Source organism: Battus philenor, unplaced genomic scaffold (genome assembly GCF_028537555.1).
Source record: "Battus philenor isolate CCGP_79_NKW_IND1 unplaced genomic scaffold, ilBatPhil1.0.hap1 SCAF_23, whole genome shotgun sequence".
Lineage (NCBI taxonomy): Eukaryota > Metazoa > Arthropoda > Insecta > Lepidoptera > Papilionidae > Battus > Battus philenor.
In genome coordinates this window covers 11790405-11812839 of record NW_027181686.1, presented here as the reverse complement: position 1 = coordinate 11812839, position 22435 = coordinate 11790405, and the positions used below count along the sequence as shown (strand labels likewise).

Here is a 22435-nt window from a genome sequence, read left to right as displayed (position 1 = left end):
TTCAATAACCAAGAGTGGTCCTTTCAGCAGGACAGCGGCAGGTCATAAACCTCGATCCAACTAATTTTCTTTAAAAACGAACATTCCAGACATCTTCAGAGCTGAAGACAGGTCGTCACCTAGTCCAGATCTTAATCCACTTGGAATATGATTTATGGTCAGTTTTAAAGACTAAGATTGGCTTTAAACGCCTTGATAATTTGAAGAACTAGAACAGTTCATACGAAGACTTTTCCTATGTAAATAGTGCGTGCTGCTATTGATATCTGGCCTCAAAGTTTAAAGGACTGTATTGCAGCCAATGAACGCCACTTCAAATATGCTATATATATTTTTAATGGTCATATATAATTGTATTAAAACAACACTCTAATTATAATAAATGTAAAGTACCATAACAAAATGTTGTTTTTCTTTGTGACTATATTTATGGCAACACCAAATGTAAGCGTTAGATTGGAAAAATTTGCATTATTTTGATAAACTTACCCTCAACCACAATTGCCGGTAGAATTTCTTGTGAATCCTATGGTTTCAAAAATATCGTAATGAGTTGGTACACACACACACACACACACACACACACACACACACACATACATATATATATATATATATATATATAAATTCCACGCATTAACATCAGTATAGTATTCTTGGATACGATAATATACTTTTTAAACGGTTTTATTTAGTTCGACCCGTACGGAATTTGTTTATTTATTTGGTGTTAATGTGAGATAGAGATAATGCTCTGCGAAGCCGAAATTAGCCGATTGTCTCTTTCCAAAGGTCGATGTGCAATATTTATCGCCGGATACTGTACCTTAGCAAGGATTCCCAAATTATTTTTAGCCAGAGATTCCTTTTTAAACGGTTTTATTTAGTTTGACCTGTACGGAATTTGTTTATTTGGGTCAAAATTAGAAATTAAAATTTAAGCACCTTCCCATTGTCACATTGATCTGAAATTTGGTACACACATTTAATTTAGATGACAATACAATACAATAAAATTAATAACATTATAAATCTACGATGGCCGCCGATACAAAATGGCGGATTACATATTTTTCCTTAACCCCCCTCAATATGGGTATCAAATAAAACCGTTTGACTTAAAAGTTTTTTTACCGATTTTTATTTAATAATACTAGTATCGAATCTCTCCAATGGCAGATCTTGTTTATACATATACCTTATGCCAAAATTATTTATTTAACTTTAAGACGAAAACTAGGATCATACATCTGATTTTAATTCCTCGTATTAACACGATATCTATCACAGTTTAATTTGTTGTCTCCTAATTGTACATGATATAATTACTATACACAATATATTCCAGAATAACATTGGATGGAATTGTTTATGAAGGAATAGAATATTCCGATACATTCCAATTTACATGATTACTCACCGATTCATCCATATAAGAAAGCAAGGAGTTTATATGTTTATATTATATATATGAATATTTAAAACCGTGCCTTTCACAGATTTATTTAAATAATTTTAAATGTTTTCGTTTTAAAAATATAACTTGAATAGCTTGAATCAATGACAAGTTTTATTCGTTAGCAAGAAGCATTTGATTTATAAACAAACGGAAATATACTAAGGTTGTAATATAACCGGTTTTATTAGCATTATTGATGATTTACCTCGTAAAGACAAAGGTTGGCGTTTAAACCTGCGTACCTGCGTAACAGATTTATCTGAACAACAATTATTTTGAAATGAAGGACAGAGTAAATCAGGGTTCTCTAACTATAAGAAAAAATTATATTAGAGGGACCGGAGAGTAATGTCGCATTGAGTTAAATTCACACGACTACATTTATAACAAGTTTATATTTATAATCAACAACATATTCACCTTATCAACAACTTTTTTTAACGGTTTAGTTCGACCCGTACGGAATTTATTTGGTTCAAAATTAGAAATTGAAATTTAAGCACCTTCCCGTTGTCAGATTGATCTGAAATTTGGTACGCACATTTAATTTAGATGACAATACAATATAATAAAATCAATAACATTATAAATCTAAGATGGCCGCCGATACAAAATGGCGGATTTTTCCTTAACCCCCTCAATATGGGTATCAAATGAAAGGGCTACACTAGTAAAACACGATGATTATGTCAAAATTTAAAATTCAAGATGGACGCCGGTCCAATATGGCGGACTAGGTACATATTTTGCCACAACCACCACAATATGGGTATCAAAAATTTCAATAAAAAATCAATAGGTTATTCATATGTCGACAGAAACGACATTACTTTCCGTTCCCCATAATATATTTCTCTATCAAGTATTCTTTGTACAACTCTTCTGTAAATGAAAGAGACAGATGATACTAGTACGAGACAGATGTAAATAAATTTAAAGATGTGTTTACATGTAACCACTTTTTTAATTGGTTTACGAGTGTCAATATATTGACATTCTTTATTTAAACACAAATGTATTAAATTAAACTATTGATAAAATACTAAATCTTATTACATACCCAAACGTGTTTTTGTGTGCTATTTTTTGTGCCATTTATTGTATGTAAGATTTTTTGTGCGGTATATGAAACTTGATCAAAATGAAACATTATTATAATGGTATTTAAGTCTTTAGTTTTTTTTTTTTTTTGAAAAATAGGCATGAGTCATTTTAGTAAGTATCTAATAGATTCAGGCGTTACCTCGCGGAAGTCCATCCTAAGACTCGGTGTTTGGCACTGGTCGGTGTAACATCTCCTGAGGATGCCCCGTGGAGGCTTAAAACACGTGAAGAGTAGATTAACGGCGGTAGTTGTGTTTCGCATTGTTTACCGCACGCGCATTTATCAGCGGGCTGGCGGGCGGTGTACTTTATTGTACGACTACTGCTGCATAGCGGAAGTAGCTATATAATAGTTTCTTTCTTAGTCACTTATAGTCTGTAGGTGCAACATTACGTCATTATCGACGGTAAGGGGAATTCCACAGAAATAAAAAAAAATTGTTCATTTACTTCGATATACTTGAACTACTTGGATTGGACTTCGTGTTGTTACCTGTTCCCTAGAAAGAATCCCACAGATCAATAAATAGGTTATGTAAACCGCTTGAAGAGTTCCATTATGGTCTTCCATGCTTCACGTGTTTATGTTCTTTATTTGTAGCATTTTATATACTTTGCAGTCATTAAACCACGTTTAATTACAGTGATAATAATGTTTAATTACTCGAAATGTAATCATGATTTTGTAAATGTGAATCGAAACAAAGGGAATGAGATGAGATAAACACTTATCAATATAGGGAGAGTAGAGATTTTTGATTACAAAATGGGAAGCCAAATGTTATTGGAATTTCAAAATGTGTTATAGGCTATAATAACAACCTTTAGATTATTCTTACGATTTTATATCATTAAACTTAGTGCAATGTATAATAATGTATTTTATTATAAATAAATATTTGTTTATTGTTAATTTATTATTTTATACACTGTCCGAGTGTTCGCACGCGTGGAATTTAACCAAAAAAAAAATTTAATTTAATTTTTTTTTCGGTTTAAAGAATTTTTCTAAAATAAAAGTAGGTTTACTTCTTATTACATCGGCTATCTGCCAGTATAAGTCATTTGAAAATCGGTTCAGATATTTTAGAGATTAGCCAAAATATACAGACAGAAAAAAAATTAAAATCGTAATTTTGGTATATGTACCGTATAAATATTCATATGAATGTAGTAAAAGGCGGTTGCTTTTAATGTTAACAGACACTACAATTTTATATATTTGTATAGATTGACATTATTACATAAATTTAAATAAGACCGTCGATTGTATTCTGTCGTTTTAGTTCATTAAATCCCACTGCAAGGCCTGGGCTTTCCCCAAAGATATCTATAGGTAGTTATACCATAATCACCACGCTTGGCAAGTGGGTTAGCGATTCCAGTGTGGTATTATGGTACGCAGAGGATGCTGGTGCACATCCTCTGGAAACTAGTTGGTTTGCAACGGCAAATCTATATAATTAATGCAAGAAATGTGAATTACATAAGATTGTATCCCAGGAAATCGAACTAGCGACCTATATATCAAGTCTCAATCCTTAAATGTATTCAGTATTGTTACCATATTACATTAATAAATAAATAAAAAATAGTAAAGATGAAATCAGGGTATATTTACCCGCTGCACGTCAAGAAAAAAATTCCACTGTTCTATTGATTCTGTTGATGAAGATGCTGCTAGTTCGGGAGGCTTTTATGGCTTCGTGGGAATTTACAAAATTTACTATCGCGATCGTATTCCAGTTGAATGATGATGTTCGTACGTAGGTAGGCTGTGTTTTGGGAAGGCAGTGTGGAGTACTTGGCGATAGAAGGATACGGATCCCACTTCGAAATGCCATCGCTGTGGGCGGAAACGGGGGCGGGCGGCCGTTCTCTAAAGCCATGTGGATTATGAGAAGTGTTATGGGTGAAGTGTTAGTTGTGAAGGTTAGGCAGGCTCACCAGCTTTACAGATCTCATTGTATTACAATTGTAACTAGTCGCCATCTTGAATAATTTGCATATATTTAAAGAAGTGTTGCCATATATGTTATTATCTAGTTTTATTAAAAATTTTGTTTTTTGTATGATTGTAAGAATAAATATTGGACATCGACTATTGGAAAAAGACATTTGGATAATTTCGGCTTCGTATAGTATTATCTCTATTGCACACTACCTATGTGACGTTTTGTCGGAGAGATAACGCTCTACGAAGTCGAAATTAGCCGATTGTCTCTTTCTAAAGTTCGATGTGCAATATTTGTTGCCGGGTACTGTATGATCTTCTCCGGCGAATGTGTGTGTGAATGATAGTTTTTTAAGTATGTGTGTAGACTTACTTTTTTTGATTCGAACAGTTGGTAAACTAAGATCGATATCAACAAGAGATTATATGAGAGATGTTTTTTAAAGAAATAGGCTATATGACAGTTGTTTTATAATACATATTTAATAACATTTTATTTATGCGTATAGTTTAAAATCTTAGAGTTGACTCTGTGTTTGGCACTAATCGATGTAACATAACTCCTGAAGATGCCCCGTGAGGGGTGAAACACGTGTTGAGTGATTTAACGGTGGCAGTTGTGTAATTCGCATTGTTTGCCTCATACGCATTTATCAGCGGGCTGGCGGGCGGTGCACTTTTTTGCACGACTACCACTGCATGTGCGGAAGTGGCTAAATATTAGTCTTTTTTTACTTCCGGACTTCCGTAAAGTAACGCCCATAGAATGTTGAATAATGTTTAAATTTTGAAATTTGCCTGACCCACAGACTTTTCTGTTACGATTAAATCTTACGACATAAATATCATACAGAACCCTACAACGATCCGTTTAAACTTGGCAAGCTTCAACCTCCATTACCATTGACGTCATTAGCGCCGTTGACATTGTACAACACGCCGCAATGTATACGTAAGTTATAAAATATGACATAGTGGTATCGTTCTACATCGAACTTATAATACAAGGATGTTGTTTTTTTTTTTCTACAAAATACATGTTTGTTTTTTAGCGTATTTTATGGTATGTTGATATACGACTTTATTAAGTATGTATATGTTATTTTTTTAACATTTTTTGACTTGACATGAGGTACTATAACTTGATAAATATAAAGATAAAATTAACTTATTCAACATTGGAAGTTTTAACAGAACTTTTATTGATCAACTACTCTTTATCTATTTATTTTTCAATGTTTTTTATTTTTCACTCGTTCTGTATGATTCCGTTGGCAATGTGTTATAGTTGTGGGGAGAAGAAGCAGGAAGAAATTCCAAAACAACACGTCTTTTAATAATGTTTAACAATACAGATATATACATATACACTTTATCAGATATAGCCTTAAATATTTATTAGTTATTGCCATTAGTAGTTGCTATAATCGAAAATATGCTTAACTACACCACACACACACATATTTATACACATGTATAAATATATATATATATATATATATATATATATATATATATATATATATATATATATATATATATATATATATATATATATATGTATAGCTTGTAGTCTATTGTGTGAAGTATTTTAAATGATAATAAAACTTGGAAATTAATTTCACGACCCATCAGCGTCTTATGTAATCTCTCCTTCCGTCAGAGTGTATTTGGAACCTTTGTTCATAGCTTTAAGTTGAAGGATTCCATTCCATCTGATTCTAGCTTCTATCAAAGTGGGTCCTGCATTTCTTATGACGTAAATAAGCTGTTTTAGATGATACTAAGTGTTTAATAAAAGTTTACAGATACGAAGGTACTTGTATTTATTTCGCTTCATGACACTGAAAGAGATATGGTATAGTTTCACAGCCCTTTTGATAGATTTTCACTATCTCTTTCTAACCTGGACACGTACATTCATGGAATCGTGTAGATCCGCCAGCTCCTTCCATCACATAGTTTAAAAAATTCTCAATAAAATAAATGGTTGTGTTAATGTCATAATGTGAACGTGATTTAATTTTTACAAATAATAATTTTAACAAATATATGTATATATATAGATATACTCCATCGCCTGTTGACAACTAATTCTCTATATATCTAGATCATAAATGTCAAAGCGCAGTGACATTTGTGCGACATTAGCAAAAATTAAGACGCGTTCACATTATGACATTACATTAGCGCCACCTGTAACATATACTTTTTTATTACGTTGAATAATTCTTCCGGATGTCCAAAATTAAAATTCTGTTATTCATGTACGTATATATATATATATAAATATATATATATATATATATATATATATATATACACTTTGAAGCGTCGATTATTTTAACATTATAAGCAGTAAGCTACCGCAGGCTCGGCGTGCTGAACTGTTGAGAAGAGCTATTCAGAAACTCAACAGATTGTTTTTTAAAACGAATACAAACTTTTTTGATATGTACATATATCAAACACAGTGGCGTAGCTGAGGTATTTCGGGCCTGGGGCAAATTGGGGCTTGGTGCCTCCCCCCCACCTAAGAGTCTAAATAATTTTAAAATTCAGAACAGAATATAGGTAATATATAATTTTTTTTGGTTCAAAATAATAATAAATATATATAAAATAGCATTAGATCTTAATAAAATTTATTGGGAAAATTTAAAACGAACATTTCTCGCTTTTTGGCCTGCAAAGTCATTAATCACATTTTCAAAATCAATAGTGTCGACTAGTTTGAAACACAGATATGTGTTTTTGTGATTTAGGGCCCTTTTAAAAACACTTTATGTGTTTTGCGAATGAAATGCTTAAACACTGTGTATATTATAATTTGTAACCGTTTACTTTCTTTTAATGTTCGTATTATTTAACAACTTTTTAGCACAAAAATAGTAAAATTCGATATTCTTTTTATGTTATTTATTTTAAATTACGGTTTTTTTCAACTTTGGTGCCCCGAAACTTTTCTATTATGACATTACTTTTGCGCCACCTGTTTTAACAGTTTCTTTGAAGCATTCTTTTTGAATATTTCTAGGCGACTTGGAACTTATCATCATTAGCCAAAGATTTCCAACAGGACCGGTTTGAAGGAGCCGATATACAGCGTCTTCCAATGATCTTGACAAGGATGCCCTGCTCTGTATTTCCCAGTCCTCGGAATTTAATTTCTTCAATAGTTACAGCCCTATTTTCTAATAGCGTTTTGTAGAGTTTAACATATTTTTTATCATATTGCAGAGAGTTCTCCTTCCTCCCAGAAAAATCATGCGAAGGATATGACCTCATATACCACAGACTGCACTACACGGAGCCGTCAAAATACCATCTGGAGACTGGTGTGAAACTTCTCTTCATGACCGTTGGTGCGTATTTTTTGGTCTTGCACGCTCTCTTGACATGCTCTGAAGGTGATATATATATAATTATTGTTATTTAATGGAATCAGGCGTTACCTTGCGGAAGTCCATCCTAAGTAAGAAAATGACCAATATTTAGCCACTTCCGCACATGCAGTGGTAGTCGTGCAACAAAGTGCACCGCCGGCCAGCCCGCTGATAAATGCGAACTACACAACTGCCACCGTTAAATCACTCAACACGTGTTTCACCCCTCCACGGGGTATATTCAGTTATGTTACACCGATTAGTGCCAGTGCACTCTGTGTTTGGCACTAATTGTTAAAAATCGGTTGTTGCACGACTATCACTGCATGTGCGGAAGTGGCTAAATATTGGTCCTCTTCTTACATAATTATAGTTCCTTTGTAATACGAAATATTTTTTTTATATCACGTCATACCTCATGTCTGTAACGTCAAATAAGGGTACAATTATATAAATTGAAATAGATCATCTTTTTTTTTGATTTAGTAATATACCATATGCCATCTATTTATACAATAATGATGGCATGCACACAAACTTGATAAAAATAAATAGAATCGAGTAATAGTAAGTTTAAAAAGGTAAACAAATAAAAAAGATATAGGAATTAGTGTGCTACAATGCAATGTATTTGTTGTATCAGCACTATCTCTGTCGCACGAAATACAACTGATAAAACGTCACATAGGTAGTGTGGGACAGAGATAGTGCTCTACGAACCCGTAATTAGCCGATTGTCTCTTTCAAAACGTCGATGTGAAATATTTATCGCCGGGTAATGTACAATATTTTACACAGTGGCGTAGCTAGGGGGTGGCGAGCGGGGCGGCCGCACCGGGCACCACAAGTGGGGGGGGGGGGGCACCAAAGTTGAAAATAATTTTTTTTTTAATTTTTTTGAATGATGGATTATGAAATGTTAAAAGAAAAATGAAAACCATAAATTAAAGTAAATAACATAAAAAGAATATCGAATTTTACTATTTTTATACTAAAAAAGTTGTTAAATAATATGAACATAAAAAAATAAACGGTTACAAATTATAATATACACAGTGTGAATGAAAAGGCTTAACCTTTTCATTCACAAAACACAGTGTTTTTTAAAAGGGCCCTAAATGACAAAATAATAAATTATTACATTATTGCAAGATTATTTAATGAGAAATAGATTAAATAATCTTGCAATAATGTCAATAGAACATGAACTAGTCGACACTATTGATTTTATATATATTTATTATTATTTTAAACCAAAAAAATATATATTACTACATTTTGTTCTAAATTTTGAAATTATTTAGACTCTTTAGGGGGGGGGGGGGCACCAAGCCCCAATAGTTAAAACGTAAAATAACCGGTTTTGTACTGTAGAAGTCGGACGAAATTATCGTCAAAAAGACGAATATGTTTGACACGTCAAAAAATACTGGAAGACGCTCTTGGATATGCATTCTGAAAGCTTTCTATTGGAAACACGCCTCTTAGAAGTACCAGTTCGATCAGTAAAGTGAATTTATAGCTCAGGTTCAAGGACGCCCACCATCCAAGAGACTCGACAGCTAGAACGAGGAGATCATCGTTGTATGTCGAAAAACAGACACTCTCGAGCTATATCACAGTGTTCATCACACTGTGGTAGCAATTACATCACACGTCGTGCGTGTCTTGCACGGACGATACTCGAGATGCGATCGCAATATTCGTCGATGTGAATACGGCAATCGCCAATACTGGCGCACAACCTGATGGCAATATGTAGTAGGGTTTATGAAGTGGTCGCATGAAACGTAATATTAAAAACTAGATGTTGTTATACAGTTGTTAGACTAAAGAGAATAAACTTACTTAGTTAACCACTGTGCCATACAAAAACGTAAGAAATTTAGAATAAGAAGGTTGGAGATGAAAGATGAAGCGCTGAATGGACAGAAAAGAAGTAGTTTATGTGCTTGAAGTAGCAAGAAATCATTGACGTAATAACTTTCGTAAATGCCAATTAAAAAGAAGCCAGCACAAAACTTTCTAGCACTGTCCTGATATATCTCCATGACACTACAGTCTTCGTATCATCGTTTCTTCTTCTTCTATCTAGAATGTAGTCTTGAAGACATTAAGTGATACTTGAGATAGAGTATGATTAAAATGACATACCTTTGGTTGGGAAATATTAGAATTTTAAGAACAAAGGCACGGGCTAGAAAGGTGGAGTGTGATTTTTGAACAGTAATCAGAGAAGCCAATTTATATATTATATAGGCGTTTTAGTTTGAAGTACCACGTCTAGTGAAAAGAAAGGAACGTGACCAAGCTTTTTAGTTTAGACGTAATATTTAGTTATATTTTATATGTCTCCAGCTCTATTGAGATAAATAGGAACTTTTAACAGAACTCTTATACATAGTTAAACATTTAATCTAGGAAATAATTCAAAAGGAGACTAGAATAACTTGGTTTAGAAAACATGAGCAAAACATTTTTTTTCTGTAATATTAAACGTAAATAAAAACAAAGGCACGAACACTTGTTTCTGTGGAACAAAGCTCCTAATAATAGAAAAAAAAGAACCGAATAATAGTAAAAAAGATCCAAATAATAGTAAAAAAAGATCCTAATAACAGTAAAAAGATCCTAATAACAGTAAAAAAAGATCCTAATAATAGTAAAGAAGATCCTAATAATAGTAAAAAGGCTCCTAATAATAGTAAAAAAAGATCCTAATAATAGTAAAAAAAAGATCCTAACAATTGGAAAAAAGCTTTAAAATACTACAAAGTCATAATTCTGAAATATATTTTTTTTTCTATTGGAATGCGACTGGCCAAAAACTTCCTGCAGTACAAAGTCCGCAGGGACGGAAAGTAAATAATAATTAATATTGATATATAGTAATCATTAAAACACTTTTTCACACCATATTACCATTACGTTGTTTATTATTTTTGATACATTTGCTTGAGTGTTAAACATATTGACAGTAATTAAGATATATATCCATTAATTTTTTTCACACCAATAACCAATCATACTGTATTATAATCTTAATAATATCAAGAACAAGTTTCACGTATCAAATATAATAGGAATAGGAATTTGATGCTTGATTCTTCTGTCATAAGGTTCATTTTAAGTTTTCTTGTACAGCATAATGGTTATTACGTAACTTTAGAGATGCTTTTAGAGCCGGCAATGCGGGGAAGTCGTTCGTGTTGATTTACGTAATCACTGCCGTGAACTGGTCGATGGAGATGGAGGCTGATGACCTTCCAGGTGGCGTCATCGAGGTTATGTTAGAAGCTAAAGTCAACTGTCCAGTTCTCTAGAGATGGAATGCTTCATGTTGTTACACGGTCAAAGCCGAAATCCCCTTTCGGGAGCCCTTTTATCATGGCTCACCTTTTTAAACGTTACAACTCTGAGTAAAGTATTTCTTTATTTCATTTTCCTCTTTTATACAATTTTTTTTCTCAACAATCTCTTATCTTTCTTCATCTATGGAGGGGGGAGGGGGGGACTTATTTCGGCAGAGCACTTCATGAAGCGCCTGCCTAAACTATTTATGAACTTAGCGACTGAATACGGTAATATTGTCATATAACGACCTACGCCGAGGTTCTAAGGGAGCTAAATCATAGAAACGGGACATTAACAGTCATCCGATTATGTCCACCCAAAATCCCTACACTGGACTTGACGGCCTAGTGTTTCAACTCCAAAACCATAAAGCCCCAGTGGTGGTCAGTTCTGTATGCTTTGTGGCCTATATACAGCCAATTCAACTTACCAATTCTCTAGGCTATGTCGTTTACTTTCTTTCAGTCACGAATCTTCTCATTCCTGGTCTTAGTACGAAAGCCTTCTCCGTAGTTCGTTGAATGACTACTAGCTTGCTAAAGCTCGAAATGATGGAACACGTTTCTGTTTCCTATGGACTATCACTGCTGTCCAAATGGCATTTGTACATTCCCCTTAAAATGGTAGGGCTCACAGGGCGTCTAATCTAAGATCTTAAAAATAGCGAAGCGAGAGCTTCCGGGGAACCCTGGGATGGATTGGGAGGCTGGCAAGGTTATATTATAATATAGGATAGGTTAAGTGAAAGCTCCATGGAGTGACTTGACTCAAGGGATCACATGAGTGGACCCAGGCGTGATCTGTCATTCGTCGATAGCACCCGCTTAACATTCTGATACGAAAGCGTCTTTTTTTTTATGGCCTCCGCTATAGGGAGCCTCTCGTACCCCTGTTTTGTTTGGGACAGGGACTTTATTTACAAATATTTTTTTTCAGGGTTTTATCTTTATTCTACACTCACTTTCATTCTTCTCAATTTCTTTTATTCTTTCCTTTTATCCTTCACAATATCTTGAAATTACAAGAGCGTCTTAGAGGACCGTATCTTGGCTTGGTTGGCTATTTGTCTGGCTAATATCATTACTACCATTTCGGAAAGCGTTAAAGCTGGGAGAAGAAACGGAAGAAACTCCAAGAATGCTTCTGTAGTACCCGGCAATAAATATTGCACATCGACCTTTGGAAAGAGAGAATCGGCTAATTTTGGCTTCGTAGAGCATTATCTCTGTCTCACATTACCTATGTGACGTTTTGTCAGTGGTCGAAATTAACCGATTGTCTCTTTCCAAAGGTCGATGTGCAATATTTATCTTCGGGTATTGTATCTAGTATGATCGGTGGTTGGCGTCCCCTATGATACGCCCTCGTTTCCGACGAGATAGGTTGGTTATTGAAAAACCTTCGTGGAGGCATTGAGGAATATCAGACAAGAAATTTCACCAAAAAAATTGCAAATTAAAGGTATTTGTTGTTACTCAACGGGGGTAGAAATAAAATATGCACTGAGTCCAGATTGCTACTCGCTTTTTATTAGAGAACTTGGCGATATTTATTTAAATTTCTTGACTACAAGTAGTCGCGACGAATGAGAGCGCGGAGTAGTAGTTGTCTCCCTCGCTCCTATAGCGTTCCCGCTCGCACAATAATGCCACTACGTTTACCTTGGGTTCGACAACTCGTGGTATTTGCAATACTAACTTGCGTTAATTGCAGTCGTTTCGTATGTTTTCGTAGATGGATTTCGCGTCATATATTGTGTTGATATTTACTATAAAAACATAGTAATAAGATATATATTTATATTTTCCAGATGCGTGTTTATACCAAAGAGGTCCGCAGCCAGGATATATCTTCCTATTCGATATGCGCGGCGTGAAACTCGGACACATCACCAGGGTTGGACTTTTGTAAGTTTTCTTACCATTTCTGTATACCCGTGTGTAATCCTTATAAACATATATGTATATATTATTGTATGTTCTAGCTATCAGAAGGATAGACAAAGGTATGATTAAAGCAACCGCGTATTATACAATCCGCTTCGTTTCATTGTAACAGGTGGCGCAAAAGTAATGTCGCAAGTTGAACCTGTCTTAATTTTAACCAATCGCGCCAAATGTAGATATATAGGTATACTTCATCGCTTGTTGACATTTGGCGCCATTTGTAATAGTTTTTTTTTTAAATGACCCCCGATAGGGACCTCTCGTACTCCCTATTTTGTAAGACAGGGTATGATATTCTTTAATGATTTTTTCACTTTCTCTTCCTTTTATTTGTGTACTCTTCTATTATTCTTCGTATGATCTATCTTTCCTTTTCGTTCATTCTTTTTCATACTTATTTCCGTTCATTCGTCGCCTCACTTCCTTCGCCTCGTTTCTCAAATATCTTTACTTCAATTTATATTTGTTTTGTGTTATTTTACATTCTTATTTATATTATTAATTTATTAAGAATTATTACAGTTTCCAGTTTTTATTTTAATTACCTAACATTGTTTTTGGTTTTTAATATTTCTTCCTAGTTCTTTTAATTCTAGATTTATTTTTCTTTTCTCTACCTCCTGTTTATTTAGTTGCTTACCCGATCTGTATCAGTTTTATTTATTTATATTGCGTCCTCCACTATCTTCCTGCAGCATTTGAGGAACGGTGGTCATTGTAATCTTTCATCTGTGAGGCGATGATCATCGAAAATCTTTTCGCCTAACCGGCATTCAGAGTCAAATCGAGGTCTTTCGAATGCGGGACAGTGTGCTGTCAGATGCACTATGATGTCCACACCCGATTCATAGAAGCAAGCAGGACTTTCATTAAGCTTAAACCAGAGCTGGGCTAAGACTGTGTCCAGCTCGAAAATGCTAAAACGGCATCCGAGGAAGAATTTCCGGGTTGTCGATACCGCACTTGTAAAAGTTAAGGCACTTTTACATTATGACGTTACTTTTGCGCCACCCTATTAAAAGGTTAAAGGAATATCACGATAAAGACCGTCGTTAAATGACTTCATATTTGTTATACAAATACACACAAGCGAACCCAACTATTGTTTGTCGAACTACCCACAGTTTCATATTTGCTGTTCATGTAATTCAATTTTAAATGTTTTTTTCCTGTTTTATTTGTTCTTATAAATTATCAACCATTATAATTAAGTGTTTTTTACCAGAAACGAACGCGACCGTGTCAATTTAATGTACAATGGACTATTGTATTCCGTGCGACAGAGATAACGCTATACTAAGTCGTAATAAGCCGGTTGTCTCTTTCCAAAAGTCGATGTGCAATATTTATCGCCGGGTATTGTAAATCAAGAATAATAATTTAATTAAATATACATTTAAATAAATATTAATCACTATAATATGCGCGGAAATATTAGTATGTAATGAGACGTGTAAGTGTGGAATGTATAAAACGCACACGAGATGTTTTAGAACAGATAAATCTCCAAATAAATGGTAATATTTATTTAATGTAACGTGAAAATTGTTTTATTATTATTTTCGGTAAAAACCATGTACATTTAGAAGTGTTACATAAATTCGTATGTTCAATAGGTTGTATTTAAAGAATGTAACCACACAGAACAACAGTTTACGAAATTTTGTGTATATGCTTGAACAACAGTGTGGTTAAATTTGGGCAATTCACGGTACGGGGGACAAAGACGGATTGGAAATAGAGAGACGCCAGGTACGCGCTTTTCGTCTTTCTGGCGCCACTAGCGCCACCAATGGAGTCCCTATATCATTCCACATCTGTAGTCTAAAAAATACCGCGCCAATTAAAAATAATATTTTTATTATAAGTATATATGATATATACGTATGTATGTATGTTTACGTATGTATGTCTATTTATGTTTATGTATATTTATGTTCATTTGTTTGTGAATATGTATTTTTTTTGTACACGTAAACTACCCTTTATAAGTACTATTATCTTTTCCTTACTATGGTTGTCTGTAAGAGATTGCCTTGAGTGATAAGACCGCCCATTGTACTTTTCTGTATATTATTGTATCTGAATATTATGTATCTTATCGTGTAGAATAAAGAATATTAAATAAAAATAAATAAATACTGCAAAACATTTTTATAAACAAAATAAAATCTCTCATTATTATCTGCTGAAGAAATATTTCTTCTAGTAACTTAAGCGTCTTGGTAACGCTTTCAAATCGATTTTTGGACCTTAGTTACATGTGAAACGGTGTGGTCACTTATGACATGTCTTATGTGAAAGTAAGAAAAGGACTAATATATAGCTACTTCCGCTATGTAGCAGTAGTCGTGTAATGAAGTGCACCGACTAGTGCCAAACATCGAGTACAGACTCGGTCGGTCTAACACGTGTAGAGTAGATTAATGTTGGTAGTTGTGTTTCGCATTGTTTACCGCACGCGCTTTTATCAGCGGGCTGGCGGGCGGTGCACTGAATAGCCAAAGTAGCTATATATTAGTCCCTTTATATATAGAAATATGATATACATGATAATAATACCAAAGAAATTATAATAAGGAAAACTGTAAGTGTGATAAGAAAGTAACTAATATATAGCTACTTCCGGTATGCAGCAGTAGTCGTGCAACGAAGTGCACCGCCGGCCAGCCCGCTGATAAATGCGCGTGCGGTAAACGATGCGAAACACAACTACCGCCGTTAATTCACTCAACACGTGTTTCACACCACGGGGCATCCTCAGGAGTTATGTTACACCAATTAATGCCAAACACCTAGTCTAGACACCGGTTTTTAACGCCTGAATCTATTAGATACCTTATGTGAAAGTTCAAGGTCACCAAGAGAGGAGCTATGTTCAGAGTTTCGCTGCGAGATTGAATTAGAAATGAGATCCGCAGGAGAACCAAGATCAACGACGTAGCTCGAATAATTGCCCGTCTGCAATGGCAGTAGGCGGGGTATATCGCTTGTACAACGGTCACCGTTGGGGCCGAAAGGTTCCAGTCATGGCCAAAAGCTGCTAGACGCGACATGGGTAGACTCCACGCTAGTTGAACTGACGACATAGCTAAAGTCACGGGATGTCGCTAGTCTTCATGGAGATCTTTGGGGAATAGCCTTGCAGTGGGCGTCCATCGGTTGAAAAAAAGAAGAAGCGGTGTGCAGCTTCAATATAGCTGTAAACACCGAAATGTTTCTCATTGAAAAGGCCATATCAAAATGTACTCCGGTATCTATCATGTAGTCTTTGATTGGAGCGGATGGTCATTACTACCCAAATGGCATTAGCTGATTCCGCGGTTGAAGTGGCATGGCGCAGAGGGCGCCTAAGCTAGGACCTCTTTTAGAGTATCAAAGCTTGCGGGTTCCCTAGAAAGCCTCGGTTCGATCCGCTACATACTACTATTTCACCGGATTTTTGTTGAGCTCATATTTTGCTTCGACGCTCCAGGCTCCAAGAACCCCTTGACGAGACCTCGGCTTGGGCCGTAATTCGTCGATAAATGTCACTTAACATTCCGAAAAGTAAGCGCCTGAAGAAGCCGAACCTCGGCTTAGTCTGTTACTCGGTTCGTCCAAAATTACCGTGTACCGAACGCCATCTTGTATCAAGTTTCTGAAACTTCGTACGGTCTGAAATGCGAATAATTGGAAATTTCTTGTTAGCTGGGCCCCAATTTAAATATATCCTACAGCGTTATAATTTCAAAATAATTAATATGAAATCAAATATATAAAAAATTAATGTATATATAATAATCAGTAATTTTATAATATTACCACATTAAGTAAAAAATATTTCGTAAAATTTTATTTAAACTTATATAAAATAACACAATATTTAACTTGCACACAAAAAATATATTTTAATTTTGTTCATTAAAACTGTCAAAAATTTCGCGCCCAAAATTGACACTTCGTTCATTTGACATAATCGTACATAAACGATGAGCACAGATAATATAATAGCGTGTTATTACAGATCGCTGCGCAAGTTCTTCCAGTACATTCAGGAGGCGCTGCCTGTTCGTATGAAGGCCATTCACGTTTTCAACACGGAGCCGGTGCTGGACAAGCTGTTGGTAATCATAAGGCCGTTCATGGAGAAGAAGTTCTTCGATATGGTGAGATTTTATTTAGACCATAGGTTACCTGACTTTTTTTCTCATGTACCATTTTCTACATAAAAAAATTACATGTGAACTCTTGCAACTACATTTCTGCAATATTTTCAAAACATAGCAAAAATTTTGAAAATTAGATCTTAATATGGAAATTTACGTCGCAGCTGACTTCCAAGTCTCTCAAAATATTATCTTCCTACATTGATTAGTGAAGTCAAGCCAATATTTTAGTTTTGTGAATTATGAAACCCTATTGTTTGTTCCAACGTAGATCTCTGATGAATCTCCCGTGGATCCTTGAAGGTACACGTGGGCTTTGGGAACTTAGGATTTTGAACGTAAAATCGATTTATTAACCGGAATACATTGGTGTACATCTAGAGATTATCATGGTCACTAAGTAGTCTTGCAAGGAGGTTTTCTTACTAGTTTAGCAAGAGAAATCTTCACGCAAAAAATACCCTGCTGCCTTCTCTTGGAGAGATAGACTTGGGATTATCCACTACAATCCACTCTATTGTATTCTTCGGTACTTTAATGGGGCGCCTGGATCTTATAAAGGTCCTAGTATTACTCCTCAATACCTTGTCAAGGTAGAATATACTTCATCACCCTTGCTTTGTCCCCAGAAACACGAAACCACTTTGTATTGCTATCCTTCTCGTGTTCAATTTAACAGACCATGAAAGGCTCTACTTTTCTAGTCCATGAACTTGATTTACTTTTGCCAACGCTTTTTCCAGTCCTCGAAACAGTCTGAATGGTCTTTTTCAGGTGTTTATCTCATCAATTGTTTCAAAACGGCGTTCCCACATTGATCTTTTGAGTCTGCTGAGTAAGCAGAAGTCGTGCGAAGCCAATTCGGTCGAATACAGTGGTAGTGGAACGACATAAGTCAAGTTTTTTTACTTTTTTTGGCAAAAACACACCCTTGGCAAATGTTTTAAACAGTGCCACCAACCTAAGAAAAAAATACCTGCCTTGCTAAAGCCCAGGAGTTTTAAATGATAATTTCATCTTAATATTTGATTATAGTATGTAGAAAAATGAAAATTTATAAAAAACATTTGAATAATTAAAATTGACATTGTCCAGATTAAATTTCATCACAAGAACGAAGACCTCGAGAAGTTCTACGAGACGGTGGTGCCGCGATCCGCTTTACCACCTGACCACGGCGGCACACTGCCCGACACCCAAACCCTCCATGCAAAGTGCATGCAGCAACTACGCACCCTGGAACCCTACTTCCGTGCTGAGGAAGAACAGAGGATCGCTGCCCTCCCAGATAAAAAGCGAGACAAGGCGATGGAGAAAGCATTCAAGAATCTTGATATAGACTAAACGGTTGAGGGCGCTGTAGTCACGATTATTACGTCCTTATAGCTCTCAGACTTTGACGGTATGATGTCTGCGGACCATAGACAACATTCCACAGGTTAACCAGTTATTTTATCTAAGTATAACATACGCGAATTTTAATTAGTTATCTATGTTCAGAAAATATTAAAATTATGTGCTTCCGTATTATCAATATGTTATTTTTTATTATTTTGATATTATACATCGATATAATAAAATATATAATGGAGTAAATTTTCAAATAACATGATAATATAAACACTGCCAATTAACTTTGATCAATTCAATTTTTTCAAAATTAAAATTAATATTCTTGACATGAATAATATTATACTCGTAGCAGTAAGTAATTTGACTCGAATAGGTAACAAATATGTTGCACAATATGTGTTCTGTTATTATTTTTGACTAAAGATATCGATGGTTGATGAAACACTGGTTAACTTTTACTAGCCTTTACTATGTAATTTCACATATTATATATAAATGGTCATAAAAACTGTAGTCACAAGTGCTTTCGCATACACTGTAATTCAGTTTCTTATAAGAACAAAGTTTGTTCGCTTGAAGTATCATAATAAAACATGACAAAAATTAATATATATAAAGAAATAATTTTTATTAAGAATTATATTTAATTTTATAACGTGTACATATTGTTGCTAGTTGAAAATTGTTGCCATTAGAAATAAATCAACGTATATATTATATACGCAATTTATTAAGACATCCGTAGTCCAAAATAAATAGAATGTTTTAAGTAACATACACTTCTGTATGTACAACGCCATTTAAGTACAAAAATTATTATATTCATAAACGAAAAGATCTTTCAATTACAAATTATAGGGTAAAAATAAAACAATAACCATTACATTAGCTAGAATTTTAACATATAAGTAGTTAGTGAAGTTTTAAATTTAGTCGGTTTCTCTTTAATAAATTTCTTCCTATCATTGGTGGTGAGATAGCGGTGTTGGTAACTTTTTGGTCGCTGATTTAGTAGATTTTTAGAATCTTATATAAATTGTAAATGATTTAACTATGCCGATATTTTGTGATACACTGTATTTTGTGATATTGGTTAGAGAAAATATCATGTGATTTTGTTTTAATAAATTTTGTTTGCATAATTCGAATCTTTTATTTAATTCCACAAATCATCTTAAACTGTCTGTTTTAAAGATAATCGTTGTAATATGGTACAAATATTAAAAACAAAGTTTCAATGATAATCTCATTTAAATATACACAGATATTTATATATAGCTTATCAAGTGTCAGTTTATTTATGGTACAAATAAATAATAAACAACTTAGTGATAATATAGTGATAAAAAGCGTTTTCGAAGTGAGACTACATATTAAAATTATTTATTGTTTATTATCTGTTCCTGCAAGCTGTACTGCCCGATGTTGTTAGCCAGATCCATACATATATAATAAAAAATAATGTGTACACCTAATGTGTAGTCCAATAGGACAATTGTCCAAAAAACTTTATATTTACCTCATTAAAGTTTTTACAACTATAATAAATAATTCCCTATATATCACGAATTTTTTATAACAAATATATCTATTTAATGTACATATTTATTTTAATACTTTTTTATATAATATATTTAATACACGAATTCAAAGGTTATTACTGGCAACTTTTTTACAGTAACTGTCAAATGTGTAACCGTCCTCGTACACCTGCCGTTTTGGTGAAGCCGTTGTTTTGATGTTTTAATATTGAAAGTTATAAATGAAAATTATCGAGGAATTATTTAAAAATAATTATTAATTGAATATTTACCACTTAGAATCTATAGCAGTTAATCTTTGTGTGAAACATTGATATATTCTAAATGAATGGGTAAGTAATAGACATATTATAATACGAAAACTTTTTTTTAATATATTTATTTTTTATAAAGGATAGGACTAGAAGTGCGGTTGCCTTATAGTAAGTAACACTACCTTCCCATAAGAATGTAATGCTTCAAAAGACCACATAAAGTATTATTGTTCGTAATTTCGCTATGAATGTGAATAGATGCATTTCACCAGCTAATATATTTTACTAGTCTAGTAATAATATTACAGAATTTTCAAACCGGAATATATTGAATACACACTTCAGCTTTGTGTTTAATATAGGCACTTTGATGAAGACCCCCTAAATAAAAAAAAACTTTAGTTAAATATTTATATATTATATATACATGCGTAAATTGCAAATTACGGCTAAATGTCCAACACCAAATGTTTATTTAAATGTTTGAGAATATTTTAAACAAGTATAACAATTTTATTCACTTTATTTTCCAAGTCAAAATGCACAACTAAAATATTTCTTGCTATATATTTTTTCATGTATTAGTTCGTCATCTGTGATTTGAATCTCTCATTGTATTTATTAATGACATTATTGTTAAGGGAGCATTTCGGAAGTGAACTTGACATGAGTTTAATCCTTTTGTTTTAATATAAAAAGTTTATATGTTACATTGGTGGAATTATTAAAAAGTTTAATGTGGAGCATTGGAGCACAACTTTGTTTTATGTATTATTTAAAAACATAAATAATTGAGCTACATTCTTGTATGTAATGAACCAAAGAGTTTTATGTTAGTAAAATCAACTTAAACATAATGCATATTATATATCATATAGCTGGGGTATATTACTCATGTAATTGGTGCTTGTTGGGACTGAAAGGTTTTTAAGTGGCAACCACATGCTGGTAAATGCTTTGTAGGTAGGCCATCCTCACAATGCGACGTGGTTAAAGTTGAAGAAATTCTCTGGATGCGGGTAGTGCAGAACCAACCATTGAGGAGATGTTTAGGGAATATATCAGTTGAAAAGAATAATATCACTCTGATCACTGAGATACAGTCCTGTCCTAGTGCAAAGATCAACATTGACTTTTATCTAATTATATATTGTAGGTGGTAAATAAATAAACCTAACTGTAGGTAATTAATGTAATCTACTGCATATATATATATATATATATATATTTATATATAAGGTAAAGTACTACTTATGTATACATTTTCTATATTCACAACACTTAGCTAAATAATTAAGTGTTAATTATGTCTCTTAGCATAATATAAAATTCTATAAAACATATAAGTAAGGTATATCCACATAGACTTTGTTATAGCATAGAAATGGGATTATATATATAAGTTATTATTTCTTATCAACAATATATTCACCTTCGTTATCAACCTTTTGCCATCTAATATACAAAATACCATAGCAGTAAAAGTCAATCAATCGGTTTTTCTGTATATTTTAACAGAAATGACATTACTTTCAAGTCAATCTAATTAGGGGCTTATATGTTATTTTTTTATTTAAGAGCAACAGGCCAGTAGCTACTAGTACTGCAAAGACAGATAGTAAATCTTTAAAAATGCTTTTTTTTGAAACTATTAATCTATTTTAAATTAATGTTTAGACAAACAAGGTATGCATATCCTTAATTGTGTAAAACTTTTACACTTCCAACCATGACATGATTTTGTAATTCATGGAATATGTGTAGATATGTTGGTAATTATTTTTAATTTATAATATTATGATCTATGTAGGTTCTGAGATTGATATATAAATTAAAAACAGTAAACCTTGTTTCTTCTGAATTCTTCTGAATGATATGAACCACAATCCACCATGAGCCATAATTAAACGGTATATTTTTTTATCTCCAGTTTAAC

The 22435-nt window shown here is 33.5% G+C and overlaps 1 protein-coding gene across 1 annotated transcript in view; it reads left to right on the top strand.

Annotated features, from left to right (window-relative positions):
- LOC137924151 (alpha-tocopherol transfer protein-like) overlaps positions 1–19846 on the top strand; it is a 29760-nt gene extending 9914 nt beyond the window's left edge. Inside the window, exons 2-5 of the mRNA XM_068767502.1 lie at positions 7758–7882; positions 13068–13164; positions 17210–17351; positions 18447–19846. Of these exons, the coding sequence (XP_068623603.1) occupies positions 7758–7882; positions 13068–13164; positions 17210–17351; positions 18447–18695 (613 nt within the window). The 3' untranslated portion in view covers positions 18696–19846. The remainder of the gene's footprint in view (positions 1–7757; positions 7883–13067; positions 13165–17209; positions 17352–18446) is intronic.
- Positions 19847–22435: the final 2589 nt, after the last annotated feature.